This window comes from Poecilia reticulata, chromosome 13 (genome assembly GCF_904066995.2).
Source record: "Poecilia reticulata chromosome 13, P_reticulata-male-v2, whole genome shotgun sequence".
Lineage (NCBI taxonomy): Eukaryota > Metazoa > Chordata > Actinopteri > Cyprinodontiformes > Poeciliidae > Poecilia > Poecilia reticulata.
Genome location: NC_088842.1, coordinates 8,567,667 through 8,582,893, shown reverse-complemented (window position 1 = coordinate 8,582,893; position 15,227 = coordinate 8,567,667). Strand labels below are relative to the sequence as shown.

Genomic DNA, 15,227 nt, shown 5'->3' with positions numbered 1-15,227 from the left:
ATTATATTCTGTATTATATCGTCTTTTGGTGTTGCTCAGCAACACCAGTTCCATGGTTTCTTCGTGAAAGAAACAGGTAAACACGATTTTCCTATGCGACAACTTTGTAGTAGTGCGTAAAAAGGTGTCACATGGCATTTATGAAGACTTGCAGCACGGCATATTTGATTTCACTTCACGTGAAATTTTTGCCTTATTTGTCACACATGTAGAAGATATATTGTTTAGCAAAACAGATGGAGTTATGTTGCCTTTACCTAAGAAATACCTAAATATTTCTAAAATGCCAAAATTTTTCACGTCAAATGTTCTTTTTTTTTTTTAACCTGCTACATATTTTTGCTATTTTCTCCTGTGCATGTGTGGAGATGGCTACAGCATGGCTAAAGCAGTACTGGGTTAGAGATTTTCCTCAAACAAGCATTTGGTTTGTTTTACTTCTGCTTCTCCTTTGCTGTCAGTCGAACTAAACCACTGAGTCACGGGTGATTTTCCGTCTGTTTTCATAAACTGGCATTTTAAGTTTTTATGCCCCTCTGTCTTCCATGATGAATTACTTTTCTACCGTTGCTGTCCTTTATGTCCTAAACGTGTCCCAGTTCCAACACATCTGATTCAGATGGTTGATGCGTCTCACCAGTGTGTTTCAGAACACTTTTCCTTTAGGTACAGTGTGTTCAGACAAGCAAATATCTAAAAATGTAGGAAGGAGAACTGCAGGACCAGAGTTGTCCACTCCTGATAAATGCACATGGCTGGTTATGCTGCAGGATAAAGCTTTAAACTTCTGCTGTTTGAGAATCCTTTATGGCAACTTTTTATCTTATTTTTTTAACTTGCTGCACTGTACTGGTGAACATGTTTTACACCTTACCTATATCAGCTGCTAACTGAAGAGTTTCTTTATATATATATATATATATATATATATATATATATATATATATATATATATATATATATATATATATATATATATCCTTCTGTCCTCTTAAAAACATTTCTGAGGTCAGCATGAAACATGAAAGACTGAGATTTTTGATGTTTTCACACACCAACTCTGATCTTCCTGTGACTGTAGATCTGTGGAGAATTACCAGAGACTTTATCTAACACAAAAACAGGAAGGTAAAAGCTCTTCTTTGGTAGTGTTTGATCTGTTTTTATTTCAAACTGTGATCTGTAGGCCTTAATTATGATTGGTTATGTTGCATCATTGTGAGAGTTTGCCAAAAACCGACATACCAGAAGGATTGCGATGCTACAATCATGTAATCTGGGTTAAAATTGACCAAAAATACTGAAACTGCTAATAGCCTTTTCTTACAGCATCACAGCTTGTGTGTAATTTCTGTCATCCTTTTGTTTCTTGAGCCTTTCCTGTCAAAAATGAGAATTTATGGTAAGCTGTCATCAAAATGTGTAACAAGTTCTGAATTAAACTCTTATTCACCGTCAGTGGAAAAGTCAGGGCACTCAGGGCTGCTCACACATAATCAAATTGTTGTATAATAAGGATGTTTAATTAATCAAGCTAGCAATGTTTTGTGCTTTAAATTGCTGTCGCTGATGGCAAGATTATAGTGTGCTCAGAATGTAAAAAATAATCAACTTTCTCATTATTTTCCCTCCAGGGAAACGGTGACAGGATAAACTGAAAGGAGCCTGTTGGGAGAAGTTGTAGTAGTCCGATGAAAACAAAATCGTGAGCAATATGTTTGGCTCAGAAAACAAAACGCATCATTGAAGGAACTCTATACCCACCATGGTAGTGGCAGCATCATGCTCTGAGGTCGCATTTTTTCAGTCATCTGAGGAAGTTGTGAAACCCTAAAACAGTAAAAATGTAAATAGAAGAATTACCTTTTAAGAGTGAACTTTAAGACATGACATGATGATTCAGATTTTGACTTCTTAAGCAGATTTGGTTATCTTTAAAGCTAAGGAATATTTTTCCTCTCTAAACTTTCCTGAAGCTTTTATCTGCAGCAAATAATGATTCTCCTGCTGCAACATTGAATAATTCCATCATTGCACCCGCTTCGTCTTTTAATAAATCACATTGTAAATCGTCTGTTAGATAAAGAGTGGGTGTGATTCCTAATCTTCGCGAGCAGTTAATCGCCCCCAGAAATGTACGAGTTGAAACGACCGCGATCTTGAAAGGCCATCATCATGTTCGAGAGCCAGAAAACGGTTAAAAATAAAACGGAAGTAAATCACAAAAGGTCTTTCCATTGTTCATATTCACAACCACAGCAGTGAGGAGCAGACTGCAACCAAGATGCACACACCTTGGCCAGAACCGAGCCAGACTTTAACTGGCTGGAGTGAGACTTTGAGTGAGAAGCGGCATTAGTAATCACACTCCTCAGTTTTTTGGGACTTTTCAGTTTTGCTGGATTCTACTCTTGCTCTAGCTCTGGCTCTTGTGTTGATTTTTTTCTTTAAGTTTCCCATTATTCCATTATTAAACCTGTCGTCACACACTCCATCATGCGCCTCCAAATGTCCTGCTGCCGTTTGAGCACTCGTCAACAAACCTCAGACGTGACAGTTTTCGTCCCGAGCAATCATTCATCACCGTGCAGACTTTAAATCCCTGCTTTTCAATCGCTGGGCAGGCTGCCGGTTTGTTGGGCCTTAAGAAGCAGCGACTTCTTTTGAGCTCATGTTCTTCACCGCATAAATCATTAAATAAATCCTCACTTTTATGTACTCAAATTCAAGCTGGAGATTTTATGACTAGTATTTTTCTGGGTGGAAGCTGTGATACGCATTGACGTCCAAGTTCTGCATTCCAGATGTAGCATCATCGCCGGTCAGCATCTTTTTGTAACCTTGTAATAACAGTTTATATATGATTTTTCTAGAAGTCAGACAGCGAAATAAAACTGAACTTACCTATGAGTTCTGAACACTTGAGAAGAACTGTAAAAATGATACGCTCCCTTTACATATATCACTAAATTTAGTGTCTTTGACAGCTAAAGATTCAATGTTCTGAGAAATTTATACTGACTGCATATGAGCTCCAAATACGTAGCTCGTAAATGAATTCCCATGATGTAAAGATTTTCAGAGGTGCTCTAAAAGCAACTCTTTAGTACAAAACGTAAAACTTGTTTCATTTATGACATGCCTCCCAGCATATACAAAAGGTTGAATAAAACTTTTATTTTTGAAGCACAACAAAAATTGTACACATTCTTTGTTTTACACATTCACTTTTAACCTTGATAATAAAAAAAAAAGTTATGAACTGACTGGATTATGGTATATGGCAAAAAAGTGTTCATATCTCTCAAACGTTTTCATATTTTGTCAAGTTATAACCATAAACCTGAATATGTTATCGGGATTATACAAAATACAATGCAATTACTTGCAAAATGTAGTTATAAAACTGACAAGTGTTGCATATTATAACAAATTAAATATCAACAAAATGCATCGACGTTTGTAGATGTAACATGACAAAATGTGAAGATGATCAAGGGTGAATCCATTTTATAGTCATTCATTGGCTTATACAGTATCCAGCATAATATTCATATTATCGTTCTAAAATGCAACACTTTTTCCACTGAATGACCGGAAAGTTAAAATAACAGAAAAAATATTTGCGAAAACTACCCAAGTTGTTCCTTTCTACTTTCCTAACACTTAAGATTGTCGTCAACTACTGACGAACCCAAAAAAAATGAGGTATTGAAGTCAATAAATACCTAAAACATGGAATATGTATATAAAACGTAGGTATGAGTTTATCAAAGTAAGCAATCAAATGCTCTGAAGAGACTAGAAAAACTAACAAAATAATGCAGTCAAACTCAATTAAAGCTGGGATTCCAAACACCTGAGGCTGCAGCTGTCGGGAGGCGGGACTTTTGCAGGAGGCGGAGCGACAGAACCAGGAAGGCAACACTGACTCCGCCCAGTATGGCCACACCCGAGATCAGAGCGATGGTCAGAGCATTTAATGGCTGGGAGGATTTGCCAATTGCTGGTGGATGGAAAATGTAAGAAAAAAAAAGAAATCATTTGATGACGTGTCAATACTATGTATGTATATATATATATATATATATATATATATATATATATATATATATATATATAACATTTATAATTTATTTAAATTTAAAAATAATTGTCAGAGTTGATAAAATATTCTTACCAAGTTGAGAGTTGTTGGCAGGTGTTTCATCTGCAAGAAGGAAATGTAGGTGAACATTAAAATCTATATATCATTTTAAAGGTGACCTATTATGCTTCCTTGAACAGGTTAGGATAGAACTATGGGCTATACTAAACATGTTCATTACTCTTTTTGCACAAAATAATTTTTAGATAATGAGATTTCAGTCTGCTCACTGCTGCCTGTTTTGACCTCCTTTCAGAATATGTTGTTTTTAGAATCTGTCACTTTAAATCCAAATACGTCCACTTGACTCAACGATTACACTTGCTCTTGAAAATGGCTTAAAATAGATGAGTAACTATACCACTTTACATCTTTGAAAAGCAGAAGTGGAACCTCCTGCACAACCAACACAAATGCAGCAAGTGGGTTTCTGGATGGTACTTCAACACCAAAACACTTGTCTTTTCCAGCAGCCGTTGTACATTGCATATAGTGGTAAAACTAACTGACCAAATGTGCTGGAGTTCAGTTTGGGTTGCTAGGTAACGGGGCTGGGCTCGGCTGGGGCTGCTAAGTAACGGCTCTTTGTAACTCAAGAATAGTTACAAAGAGCTCTATTCATGAGGTCTTTGAAATGGCACATTTTCCAAACAACAAAAAAACTTGTCAAAAAAATATTAATTCAAGTGGTTGGGCTATTTTTAGAAGCAATTGAAACCCAAATGAAAGTAGAAAAATCTGCAAAACGTGAATTTTACATAATAGGTGCCCCTTAAGTGCTTTTGTTTGTTTGGGTCAAAATACTTAAAGAAATCAGCTTAGGATCAGCCTACTTGTAAAAAGAACAAACAAAAAAACGTCAGGCTGTTCCTCCACGGATCAGTTTATTGTTCATACCGCTCCTTGTGATGATTGGACCGGCCGTGATAACAGCATTCCCAGACGCCACTGGCCGGGAATCAAGGCTCTGCTCTCCATCCCTCCTGCGCCGTCGCCCACAAATCTGTCAATCACAATTGTCACAGTTCAGTCCTCGCCAAGATCAGACGATGCTCACACACACTTACAGATTTTATTTATTTTTTTGCCACCCGTACCGGGATGAGCATGATGCAGTCGTCTGCCCTGCAAAGCTTGGTAACACAGTGCAGAAACACGGTGGACATCTTCTGGTGTCTGTGCTTCACGAATCGGAAGACCTCAAAGGAGAAACGCCCCATCTGACTCTTCCCATTCTCGAAAACGGTCGTCTGAGAGTCTTTGGAGCATCTGCATACATGCGCCGCGCACACACACATACTCACACACGCGCATGCATATTTAAAGATGCATGCACTAAAAAAAATATGACAGACTGGATGTCTGGGTGTGCGCTTAAGCTGTCACAGGGTGGAAGCATTCATGAGGATAAGCCTAGCAGAGAGCATGAAAAGGTAATGACTCTCTTTTGTGGGTTTATCAAGTCATCATCTTGAATGGGGGGGAAAAAAAAAAAAAGCAAGATTACCCGAAGAAAAGGTCATAGCGGAGTTCATCATTAGGATTCCCTGAGGGGGTGGTGTAACAGTAGTCCATCAAGATATTCCATCTGCAAGGGGGGACAACACTGTGAGATGGGATAGAGATCTAACTGCACATGGGAAAGCACTGGTTGGGCTTTCTTTGCCGCAGACTGGCGCCTTCACGTCCAGTAATAACATAATGGCCTTATGAAAGTAGCCTAAGCACAGAAAAAATGACTACATCTGGAAAAAGTGAGAAAAAAAAATTATGCTGGGAAAGAATGTCAAAAATATTATCTTGGAGTAAAGATGCCATGTTAACAAAGGTCAAAATGAGATGTATTTGTTCAAAATATGACGATGTATGAAGCTGAAATTAGAAAAGTAATGACGTGTTCTGTACCGTTTGTCTAAGTTGGTAGCTTTTACAGCAGCAAACACTCTGGTTTTCAGAGCGAGGCCGGTCATTGGGATCGACAGAGGCTGACTGTACGTAGAGTCCTGCAGGAGAAGGGAAAAGTGGCATCAAACGAATAAAACTTTCTACTGTGCCAAATATTTGAAATCTGATTACGTATGTAGTGTATCTCAAAAGTGTACACACCCTGTTAAATTTTTTGCAAATAATTTCCTAACATTTGTCTTCCTTTAATCTGATGTGCCATGATTCACAAGATGATAAAGTATTAAAATAGTAAGATTAAATGAAGTAAGAACTGTTGTGCAAAGTAGCACATATACCAAGTTTAAAATAGACATTGATAACTGGAGAAAATATTCAACTACATTTTTCCAAATCTAATGAAAAACCAAGACTAGGATGTCAACAGGTGGACAGCACAACTGAAATTGCGTCAGAAAGTACTCATCACAATCTTTTTTCTTTTTTTTTTTTTACTTTTGTCTGGGATTATTACAAAACAAATGTTTTCTTTCCCAGAAAACATGCATGCTTGATTAAAATCTACTGAAATCCTGTATTAGTAGATCCTACGATCAGATGAAGGCACAGTTAAACTCTGGAGAACAATACCAAATGATACATTTGGCTGAGAAAGAGCACGTCAGTAAAATAACTTCATGACCACAGTGAAACATGGTAGTGGCTGAAGAAATTTCTTTCTTCAAAAAGAAATGTGACAGTTTCTTCTTTTGATTCATGTTGTTTTAGATGGAATTGTAAATGGCTCCACTCTGAGTCAGTTTTGACCTTATAAAATGCATTGCAAGATTTTTGAGGATTTCTCCTGACTGATACCTTTATTCAGTGACATTGTTCATAACTTAGCCACCTCTCTGCAAACACTGACGTTTGCTAAAGTCTGGAAAATTCTGCATTGGCAGCTGAATTTTCAATATAATCAATGGCATTTCTATTTCTATAAAATTATTGTGAAATACTCATTGGAACCTTTAATTGTTCCTATGATGCATTTTCAAAGGTTAAACATAGTTTAGTTAACATTTAATTAGTAATCTACCACTTTCAAGTTCCCTTGGCTATAAATATGATGTACCTCAAAACCCAGTTTTTCTAAGCCTCTCTTCAAAAGGAAAGTAGATGTGTTGATTTATTTTGTGCGTGTGTCAGAAATTGAACTTCAAGAAAGCAGATACTCCTTGAATCAGAGCTATCGGTGTAACTGGATCGTTTTGCTATGATATGCTTACATCTGGTCTTATATTTTTATATGATAAACTGAATAAAGTTGGCCTGGACATTTTCCTGAACTATTCCATACATACAGTCAGTAAAAAGTTTAAAATAACTGGACCAAGACTATGAAAACTCAATCAAACTCAAGCAACGACAAGGTATTTTCTACCCTACCATCACAAATGTGATGGTGGTGTCTAGTGTAGTGTTAACTAGACACTAGCGGGAATTTAAACTGGCACAGTGGGCTTTTGTGATGAGACCAACACTGAGTTTTTCAGCAACAATCATTCCATGTGAGTCTGGCACGAAACACAGGATGATCACTATCAAGAATGATGGAGGATCTGTGATGCTGTGGGCTTCTTTCTTTCGACAAAATATTATCTAAGCTGGCTTACAGTGACAATTTAAGAACCAGCTTTAATATTTAAACAGAGAGAAACAAACTGGACAATGTTCATGGTTTATCTGGCTACAAACAGGCTCATTTTGAACAACTGTAGCATTTTCTCATAGAAGATGAGAATCCACAGTGCTAATTTTTCAGTTTTGCTTATAGTTAATAAATATCCTTGCTGCCCTTTTGTGGAGTATTCACATTGAAAAAGTGGAAATTAACTCAGTTTTTTTTTATGCTGTGACTCCCTCCTTGTTTTGATTTTTCACCAGAATTGTTGAATAAAAAATGTTAACATCCATTTCATGAAAAAGAGGCCTGAATGTCTGCTTTTCTTAGAATGATTACAGAGGAATGAAAACATCATTTGAACATTTTTGATAAACTTCGACTGAATGAATGCTTTCTGGAGGATCGTTAATTAAGCTGTGTACTCACGTTGTACAGGATCATATTGAGCGTGCTAACAAACGTGCCGTTGCTGTCCTTCACTAATACGGCTGCAGACGAGCTGTTGGGGTGGGAAAAAAAAAATGTATTGACCGTGTTTCACTGATGTTGGGTTTGTTTACTTGTATTTGAATGAATATGTGAGCCTTTAAAAAAATAAAATGATTCAAAACTAAACGGATAAAATACACAGATATGAAAGCTTCAGAAATTCAGTTTTTTTTAAAAAAAGGCCAGGTAATCTTAGACATTAAAAAGAGGCTGTGACATCTGTTTTTCAGCTACATAGTGCCATTTTATAGCACAATCAAGTAATTGTGTCACTTTCAGTTGTTATAAAAATACTGCATTTATCAAACATGACATAAAGAAATCTGACTTCACAATTTAACACCTTGAAATCGGGCCTCTGTCTCTTTAAGAAGCTCCTGCTCTTTCCGACACTCCACCTTCGTCAGCATTTGTTGGAGTTCTGGACTGAGAACTCCAACAACGAACTCATCAGCAGATGTGCACTTCCACCAGGAGTTTGCTAATTGCTGCGGCTAGTTTGAAGGAGTTGATCATGGAAGGCGGCACTCGGTTTTCCCTAGGCGTTTTACAAACCTGAATGGTTGCCATCAGAGATTCAAGAATTCCTCAAACATGAATGAAAGAATGAAAGTAACACTCCAAGTGTGTGTTTGGTGAGGGAGTAACATTACAGTGACATAAAACACACAAAAAAAGTCACTTTTACGTAACACTGCCCCTGTAAGGGAAAGTAACTTACGACGCCAGCTGTGAGTTATTGACCAGGTACTCTAACGGGTAGCTGCAGCTGAACTTGTACTGCAAACCAGGCAGGTAGCTGATTATAGTCGGCGGGTCAGGGGTGTCGATGTATCCTGAGATATTCCCAATTTGCACCAGAGACATGTTCCCATAGGCGTTGACCCCTTGAGCTGTGCTGACCTGCACAAACAGGGGGAACAGCTCACACAACAATGAAATTGGTTGTCGATTCAATAAAAGGGACGTCCCCCCCCATCCCCCCGTCGTCCCTCACCACCAGGCTGTTGCCGCAGGCCTCCAGAGTGTTGAGGCTGATGCTGAACAGGACGGCGGTGGGGAACGTGTTGTTGTTGACAAAGCCGCGGCACTGAGCATCGCCGTGCTGGCCGTTCAGGGCCAGGTCTGCTGCTGTGTAGCCCGAGTAGAGCACGGGACAGAAATTGATCTTCAGGGTGATGGTCTGGACCCCGCAGTAAATGCTGATGTCCCGCTCAGCTGGAGGGGCGGAGAACAGACAGAAAGGCAGACAGACGGGGGTAAAGCTTGTAACCAGAGTGAGTCACTTTAGATCAGCAGCAACATTTTGCTTTTAAAGTTGTGCAGTAAGTGGTTTGTCAAAGTAAATCACATCTGTCTTAGTTGCTGCTTAAATGATTTTTTCTTATAAATATGACGGGGGGTTTTTTTGTTTTGTGTTTTGTTTTGTTTTGGTGGAATTCATGAAGTATTTCAAGTAAGGGAAGAGTGAAGCAGAATACAAATCAAGGCTGTTGTTTACGGTAAAAAGCAAAATAAAATGTAGTCAATTTGGGATTTTATTTTTTTGTGAAACAGTTGACATCTTTGTTAAATAAAGCCATTAAATAAAAATAGATTTAAATTAAACTGAGCTAAAAAATGAAACCCTCACCCAGATAAGATATAGAACAACAAATTTAACAATTTATTTAAAAAAATAGAGAATTAATTAAATATATAATTGTAAAAAAAACGATTAAAGTGTACTTTCATTTTGAGAAGGAGGTTTTCCATGCACAGTTAGTTTGGCAATCCGCATCAAGATATTTCTAAGTCTTCATTATACTACAGTAATAAAAACCCTTTGGGGAAAAAAATACCATCAGCTATTAAAATATATATTTTTGCTTTAATTGTGTTTGTAGCTGTGCAAAAATATAAAACAAATGTGATGCGAATGCAAATATTCCAAATGTATTCATCCTCAAAGATGTAATTGTTCTCTAATGGTGTTTTTTTTTTAAATTGTGAGGATAAATCTTGCCCCGCAGAAAGCTAACGTCTTCTCTGGAAACACAGTGGAAGGAATACTAAACATTTCACTAAGAACCAACACCCGAGGAGAGCACAGCTTAATTCGGCTTGTGCTGATTTTAGTCGCATCAATGCAGAATAATAGAAAAAAATGTGGCCTTAAAACAATATAGAAAGTGTTGTGAGTTTGTTTTTTCTCACCAGGAAACCTGCTGTGGTAGTTGGCGTCACAGTTGTATCCATTAAACTGCGTGGAAACCGAGATGGCGTTCCCAATTAACAGGAGGAGGAAGCAGGTCTGTGCCATTCCGGCGCCTGACAGAGGTTTGCCCGGGGTCATTGTCAGGGGGGGGGGGGTCAACACTGGATCAACCACATTCCTCAGTTACATGTCAAAAAGAAAAACGACAAAAAAAAAAAACCAAAACAGCACCTATGTCGAAATTAGAGGTGGCAAAAACAATGCTTCCCTCCACTTATCTGCTGCACACTCTGACCTCGACCAGAGGAGTTCAGCCTTCTGTCTTCAGCTCCCTTAATCCTTCTTCTCTGCCTCCTCTTTTTGACCCCTTCACCCAACGCCTTTTAAACTGAGGTCACCCCCTCTTTCCGGCTCATTTCATCCCACTTCCCTCCTCCAGCCCACCCCACTTGTGTGTTTTTCCCCTCACCTGTTTACCTGTCTCCAGTCTTTTTCCGAGGTAATTGGCCGGAACCGTCGTCTTCCTGCGGATTTGTGACGAGAGAGCAACCTCCTAACTGGGGGGACACCACGGTTTGTGGTGGGCACCCAGGAAGCCAAACTGAACCCCCGACGTCAGCCTCGCGCTGTATCTCTCTTGTGCGCGCGGAGATGAGAAAGATAGTCCGACAAAAAGCCGGTGCGGCGCGGAACATGGGAAACTCCATCGGATCTGAATGGACGGGACAAATCTTTTCACGGCACCAAGAAACCTGAGCGTGCTCGGTGGGTTCCCACTCATCTCTCTTCAGTCTGATCTCCATCTGTCAGGTCAAACAAATGGTGGGCCTCAGCAGGGGGCAGGTGTCGCCCGGGAATTCGGCTTTCATCGGCTACTGCGGCGGCTCACATTCGCGCGAGCACAAAAGTCAGATCACGGTCCGATGCAGAGCTGTGTGTGAGTAATTGTGATGCGCAAGGCATCACTTAAAGTAGGAGCATTCAGCTGTTCATACGGCCACGGCCGACGTTTTCTTTTTCTAAATCGCCACCAGGAAAACAGGCCTTACCTTCACTTTTCCTACAGATCTTCAAAGAAAGAAACAATTCGATTAGTCTGTTGAAGCTTCAGTTTGTTGAAAAGTTTTTAAGGGTTTTTCTTTTCATTTTGCTCTTTATTCTAAAGCCCAAACTCAGTAGGGTTGGAATCTGTCAAACGCAAGTTTTGAGTCTCCCCACAAATGACCGATTAGATTTAGGTTTGGATGTTTACTGTACTGTTTTAGCTCATGAATATGATCTAAACCATTTCATTGCATTTCGCCATCTGTATGTTTAGGACCAATGTCCTGGAAGATGAACCTCTGACCTTGTCTGGAGTCTCTTTTTTTTCTAGTTTCACTCTGCATTTATGCTGCGTTCCAGGTACCTTGGAAGTTGCAACTCAAAGTTGGGTTTGACCTCAGAACTGAGGTGACAGAGTTCCAGTTAAAACGTCTGAATTTCAACATGGCGACACCCATAAACCTTGTTTGGAGTGACTTACAAACATTGTTTTAAGCTTTACTTTCCATAAGCAAACATCACTTTTCATTTGTTCAGTTTATAGTTGCAGGCGCTACATGTAATAATGATTTTAGACCCACTTTTACATGTGTATCTTGTAAAACAAGCACATTTCCATCACATCTTACAACTGTTGGCATGAGGAACGGCCATATTGGAACAGGAAATCGGAGTTGCTCCTAGTTTCCCAGTAGGAAATCCGACTATGGAGGGCGTTGCGGTTGATTTTTTTCCAACTGGGAAGTCGAAATTTCCCAGTTCAGAGTGCAATTGGAATTCAGCATTAGCTCCCTCTGCTATTTTTTCCACATGAACTTTTATCAGCTTCCCTGTAGAAACCTTTCCCACACCATGATGCCACTAACAGGCTCATGTTAGCATGTTAGCCAGAACGTTTACTTCTGGTCTCATTTCATGAGGAATTAGTGACTAGTAGTTCCTTGCCAACACATCCTCCTACCTGAGCCGCTGATCTCTGCAGCTCTTCCAGAAGTAACATTAGCTTCTCGAATGAACGCAGTCTTTGCCCAGCATGTGAGTGAAGATCGACCAAGTCTTGGTAGGTCTGCAGTTGGGTCATACGCTTTAAATTTAATGCTGATTGATTGAACATTGGTGTGTGAGAAGTTTAAAGTTTGAGTTTTTTCTTTTATAAATCATCCCTGTGTTCTGTGGTTCTGGACTTTGTTCACTGTTTTCTTCACTTCTAAAGGGAACTTTGCACAGGCAATGGGAATTTATAGTTTCCAAAAGTTTGCAGACTTATTTATTTTTCTAAAAGGTTTATATTATCAAAATTATTTCATGTTTCATCATCACTTTCGTTGAAACCATAGCAGCTGATGCGAAATTTAAGACTTCTGATGGAGTCTCCCAACATGTCAACCTCATTTAGATACCAAGATTATTCACATAAAGTTTGTAATTGCTAAGAAAAGCTACTTTAGATTTGGGAATGTCATTTGAAACTGAACAGAAAACCCTGTGGGGCAAAACGTCCAAAAAGTTCAAGAGGTGTGAATTCTTAAAAAATAAAAAATAAAAAAAAAACAAAATGGAGAATCATAACATAGTGAAGCTACTCTTTGTGCTCCTCCACATCCACAAAGCTCGGCGCGTCAGGGTCGATTATGTTCACACATATCCTGTTTCTTTGGCCTTAAAGAATGAACACACACAGTCTCTTATATTTCAATTTATATTCAACCCCTAAACACTTTATCCTGCCTTTGCAGCGAAAGCACATGCCTGAGTAAAAGCCCTTGAGCTCTTTTCTTTTTGCAGGTCGTTGTGCTCGGAGACTTAAAATGTCTCTGGACCGACCGCCAAACTTAGATGTGCCCGATAAGGCCGCCCTCTATCTGATCAACCTGTGAAACGCCCAGATTCGGTGAGCAGACGTCTGAATTGGACAATCTGGGGCGCAGCACAAAAAAAAAAAACCCCAGAGAGGGCGGCTGTAATCTGACGCTCCAGTTTTAACGCAGACAGGAAAGTAAAGCCCTCATCAAAGGCCTCTATGCCATTTGATCCTCGCTGAGTAATGTTTGTTTTCCTGCCACAGCAGAAGGGGGACCATTTAAAATGGATTTGGGTAATAAGGCTGTTTATGTCGCCGCAAATGACTTGCACTACGGACAAAAAGTGGGAGGGAGGGGGGGGAAAAAAATCTAATTTAAGTTTGTTTTTTTTAAATGCTCCACTAGTGCAGAAGATTAAAAAGGTAAAAGTTTGTTTGAGATTTCCATTTAAAAGGGAATTGAGGTTGCAATGTGTCCTGAGGTTCCTGAGAGTTTTTTGTTGTTGTTTTTGTTGTTGGAATCAAGGTTTGTGAAAATTCCCAGGCGAGATGGAAATGATTATTTAGGAGCTTATAGCGCCGCTGTTAGCATGACATCATCAAAAATTCGCAGAAAACTATCTATGTTTACATTTTTGTTTGTTTTTAATTCTAAAAGTGGATTCAAGAAAAGAAGGGAAAAAAACTTGGGTTGTCCAGTTCTTGTCTGAGAGAATTTAATATAGGATTTATATATTTAAGAGTTAATTTTTTTTCATGAATAATTAAAATATCTTCATCAATGAATGTAAGCTAACTTATGTTTAATTTTTTCTCAATAAGTCAAACTAATTGCATTTCTTTTATTACAACTAGTTATGCTTCTAACTGTCTACAAGCTGTGACACTTGGAGCCGTGGCGCTGTGGCGCCTCCTGGTGGGGAACTCATCACACTGCATGCAGCTTCTAAATATTACAGAGAAAAATTACAGTGAAAATGACGTTTTCGCTTTTATTGCTCTTCTTTTCAAAATCGGTTGAAGAAAAATATAAACGAAGAAGTGAAACAATTACACTTTATTTGAGTAAATGATTTGACATAATAATGTACTTATAGTACTTAATTGTCAGCACATTGCAAAAATAGTCATGCACCTTCAACTATTTACATTTTGTCATCTAATAAATACAAACTTCAATGTATTGTTTAGGGTAGGCCAGCAGAAAGTAATGGATATGGGTTTTTTTGTGTGTTTGTGTGTGTGCGTGCGCCTGTGTGTGTTTTAGCCATATTGTCTTGCTAAAGGTGAACCTCTGTTATCATTTTCTTTTGGAAAGAAGCTTTTCTTCAACCTACTACTCTGTTCTTTTCAGACACCTGTAACGTTTTGCTGAGGGGGACAAAGTTCAAACAGTCGGTGGCCAGGCTCAGAAGAGTCTTTGTGATTTTGGTATCTAGAAAACATTCACAAGTTGGCAATTTTCTCTAAAGATGGAAAAGGGCAGCCAGTGATTGTGTTAGTCGCTCTCTGCATTGCTTTTTGGTGTCCGCTGAAGCGCACTGTACAGACACACTAGGAATCTTTCAATGGTGGAACGATTGAAAAGCACCAGCAGCAACTCACACAGGTTTTTTATTATTATTATTATTATTTCCTAAGAAGTTGAAAGAAGTGTAGGTGTTTTTTTTTTTGTTTGTTTTTGATATGTTTGTTGTTCTTTGTCTTTGTGTAGTTACAGTTGTCCTGGTATCATATTTTGTTTCTTTAGGTTATTTTCCATTTGTTTTACTTAAATTAGATTTTTGTTTTAGTCGGTCTTATCTAGTTCTCATGCCTGGTCTCGTCTCCATTATCCTCGTCTCCCTTGTCTCGGTTCTGTTCTGGCCTTGATTATCATTTTCCATTCCCAAATTATCATTTGCTTCAGTCCCGTCGTGTTCTAGTATCCATGTTTGGTTTTCTTTTTGTCTCCACAATGGAAAATGGAGGGAGGCAG

At 38.8% G+C, this 15,227-nt stretch overlaps 1 protein-coding gene across 3 annotated transcripts; it reads right to left on the bottom strand.

The window, feature by feature from the left end:
• Window positions 1–3,162: 3,162 nt before the first annotated feature.
• On the bottom strand, window positions 3,163–13,578 carry LOC103474218 (zona pellucida-like domain-containing protein 1). 3 transcript variants are annotated; one of them, XM_008425040.3, is made up of 11 exons: window positions 10,874–13,578; window positions 10,404–10,565; window positions 9,205–9,425; window positions 8,929–9,110; window positions 8,145–8,217; window positions 6,053–6,150; window positions 5,655–5,735; window positions 5,245–5,416; window positions 5,045–5,150; window positions 4,181–4,210; window positions 3,163–4,006 (listed from the first exon to the last, which is right to left on the bottom strand). In XM_008425040.3, exons 2-11 carry the CDS (start codon window positions 10,540–10,542, stop codon window positions 3,834–3,836), a joined length of 1,275 nt encoding a protein of 424 aa, XP_008423262.1. In that variant the 5' UTR covers window positions 10,543–10,565; window positions 10,874–13,578; the 3' UTR covers window positions 3,163–3,833. The 3 variants fall into 3 exon arrangements, with proteins under 3 accessions (XP_008423262.1, XP_008423263.1, XP_008423261.1); XM_008425041.3 differs by having other exon boundaries at window positions 10,882–13,578; XM_008425039.3 differs by having other exon boundaries at window positions 10,404–13,578.
• Between the last annotated feature and the right edge of the window lie 1,649 nt (window positions 13,579–15,227).

Excerpts from the sequence above, each read along its gene's own strand:
- LOC103474218 (XM_008425039.3), bottom strand. The coding sequence starts at position 10,542 with ATGACCCCGGGCAAACCTCTGTCAGGCGCCGGAATGGCACAGACCTGC. Across the intron at positions 9,426-10,403 it reads CTACCACAGCAGGTTTCCTG|CTGAGCGGGACATCAGCATT; the intron begins GTGAGAAAAAAC and ends CCGCCCCTCCAG. Across the intron at positions 4,007-4,180 it reads TGCCAACAACTCTCAACTTG|CAATTGGCAAATCCTCCCAG; the intron begins GTAAGAATATTT and ends TCCATCCACCAG.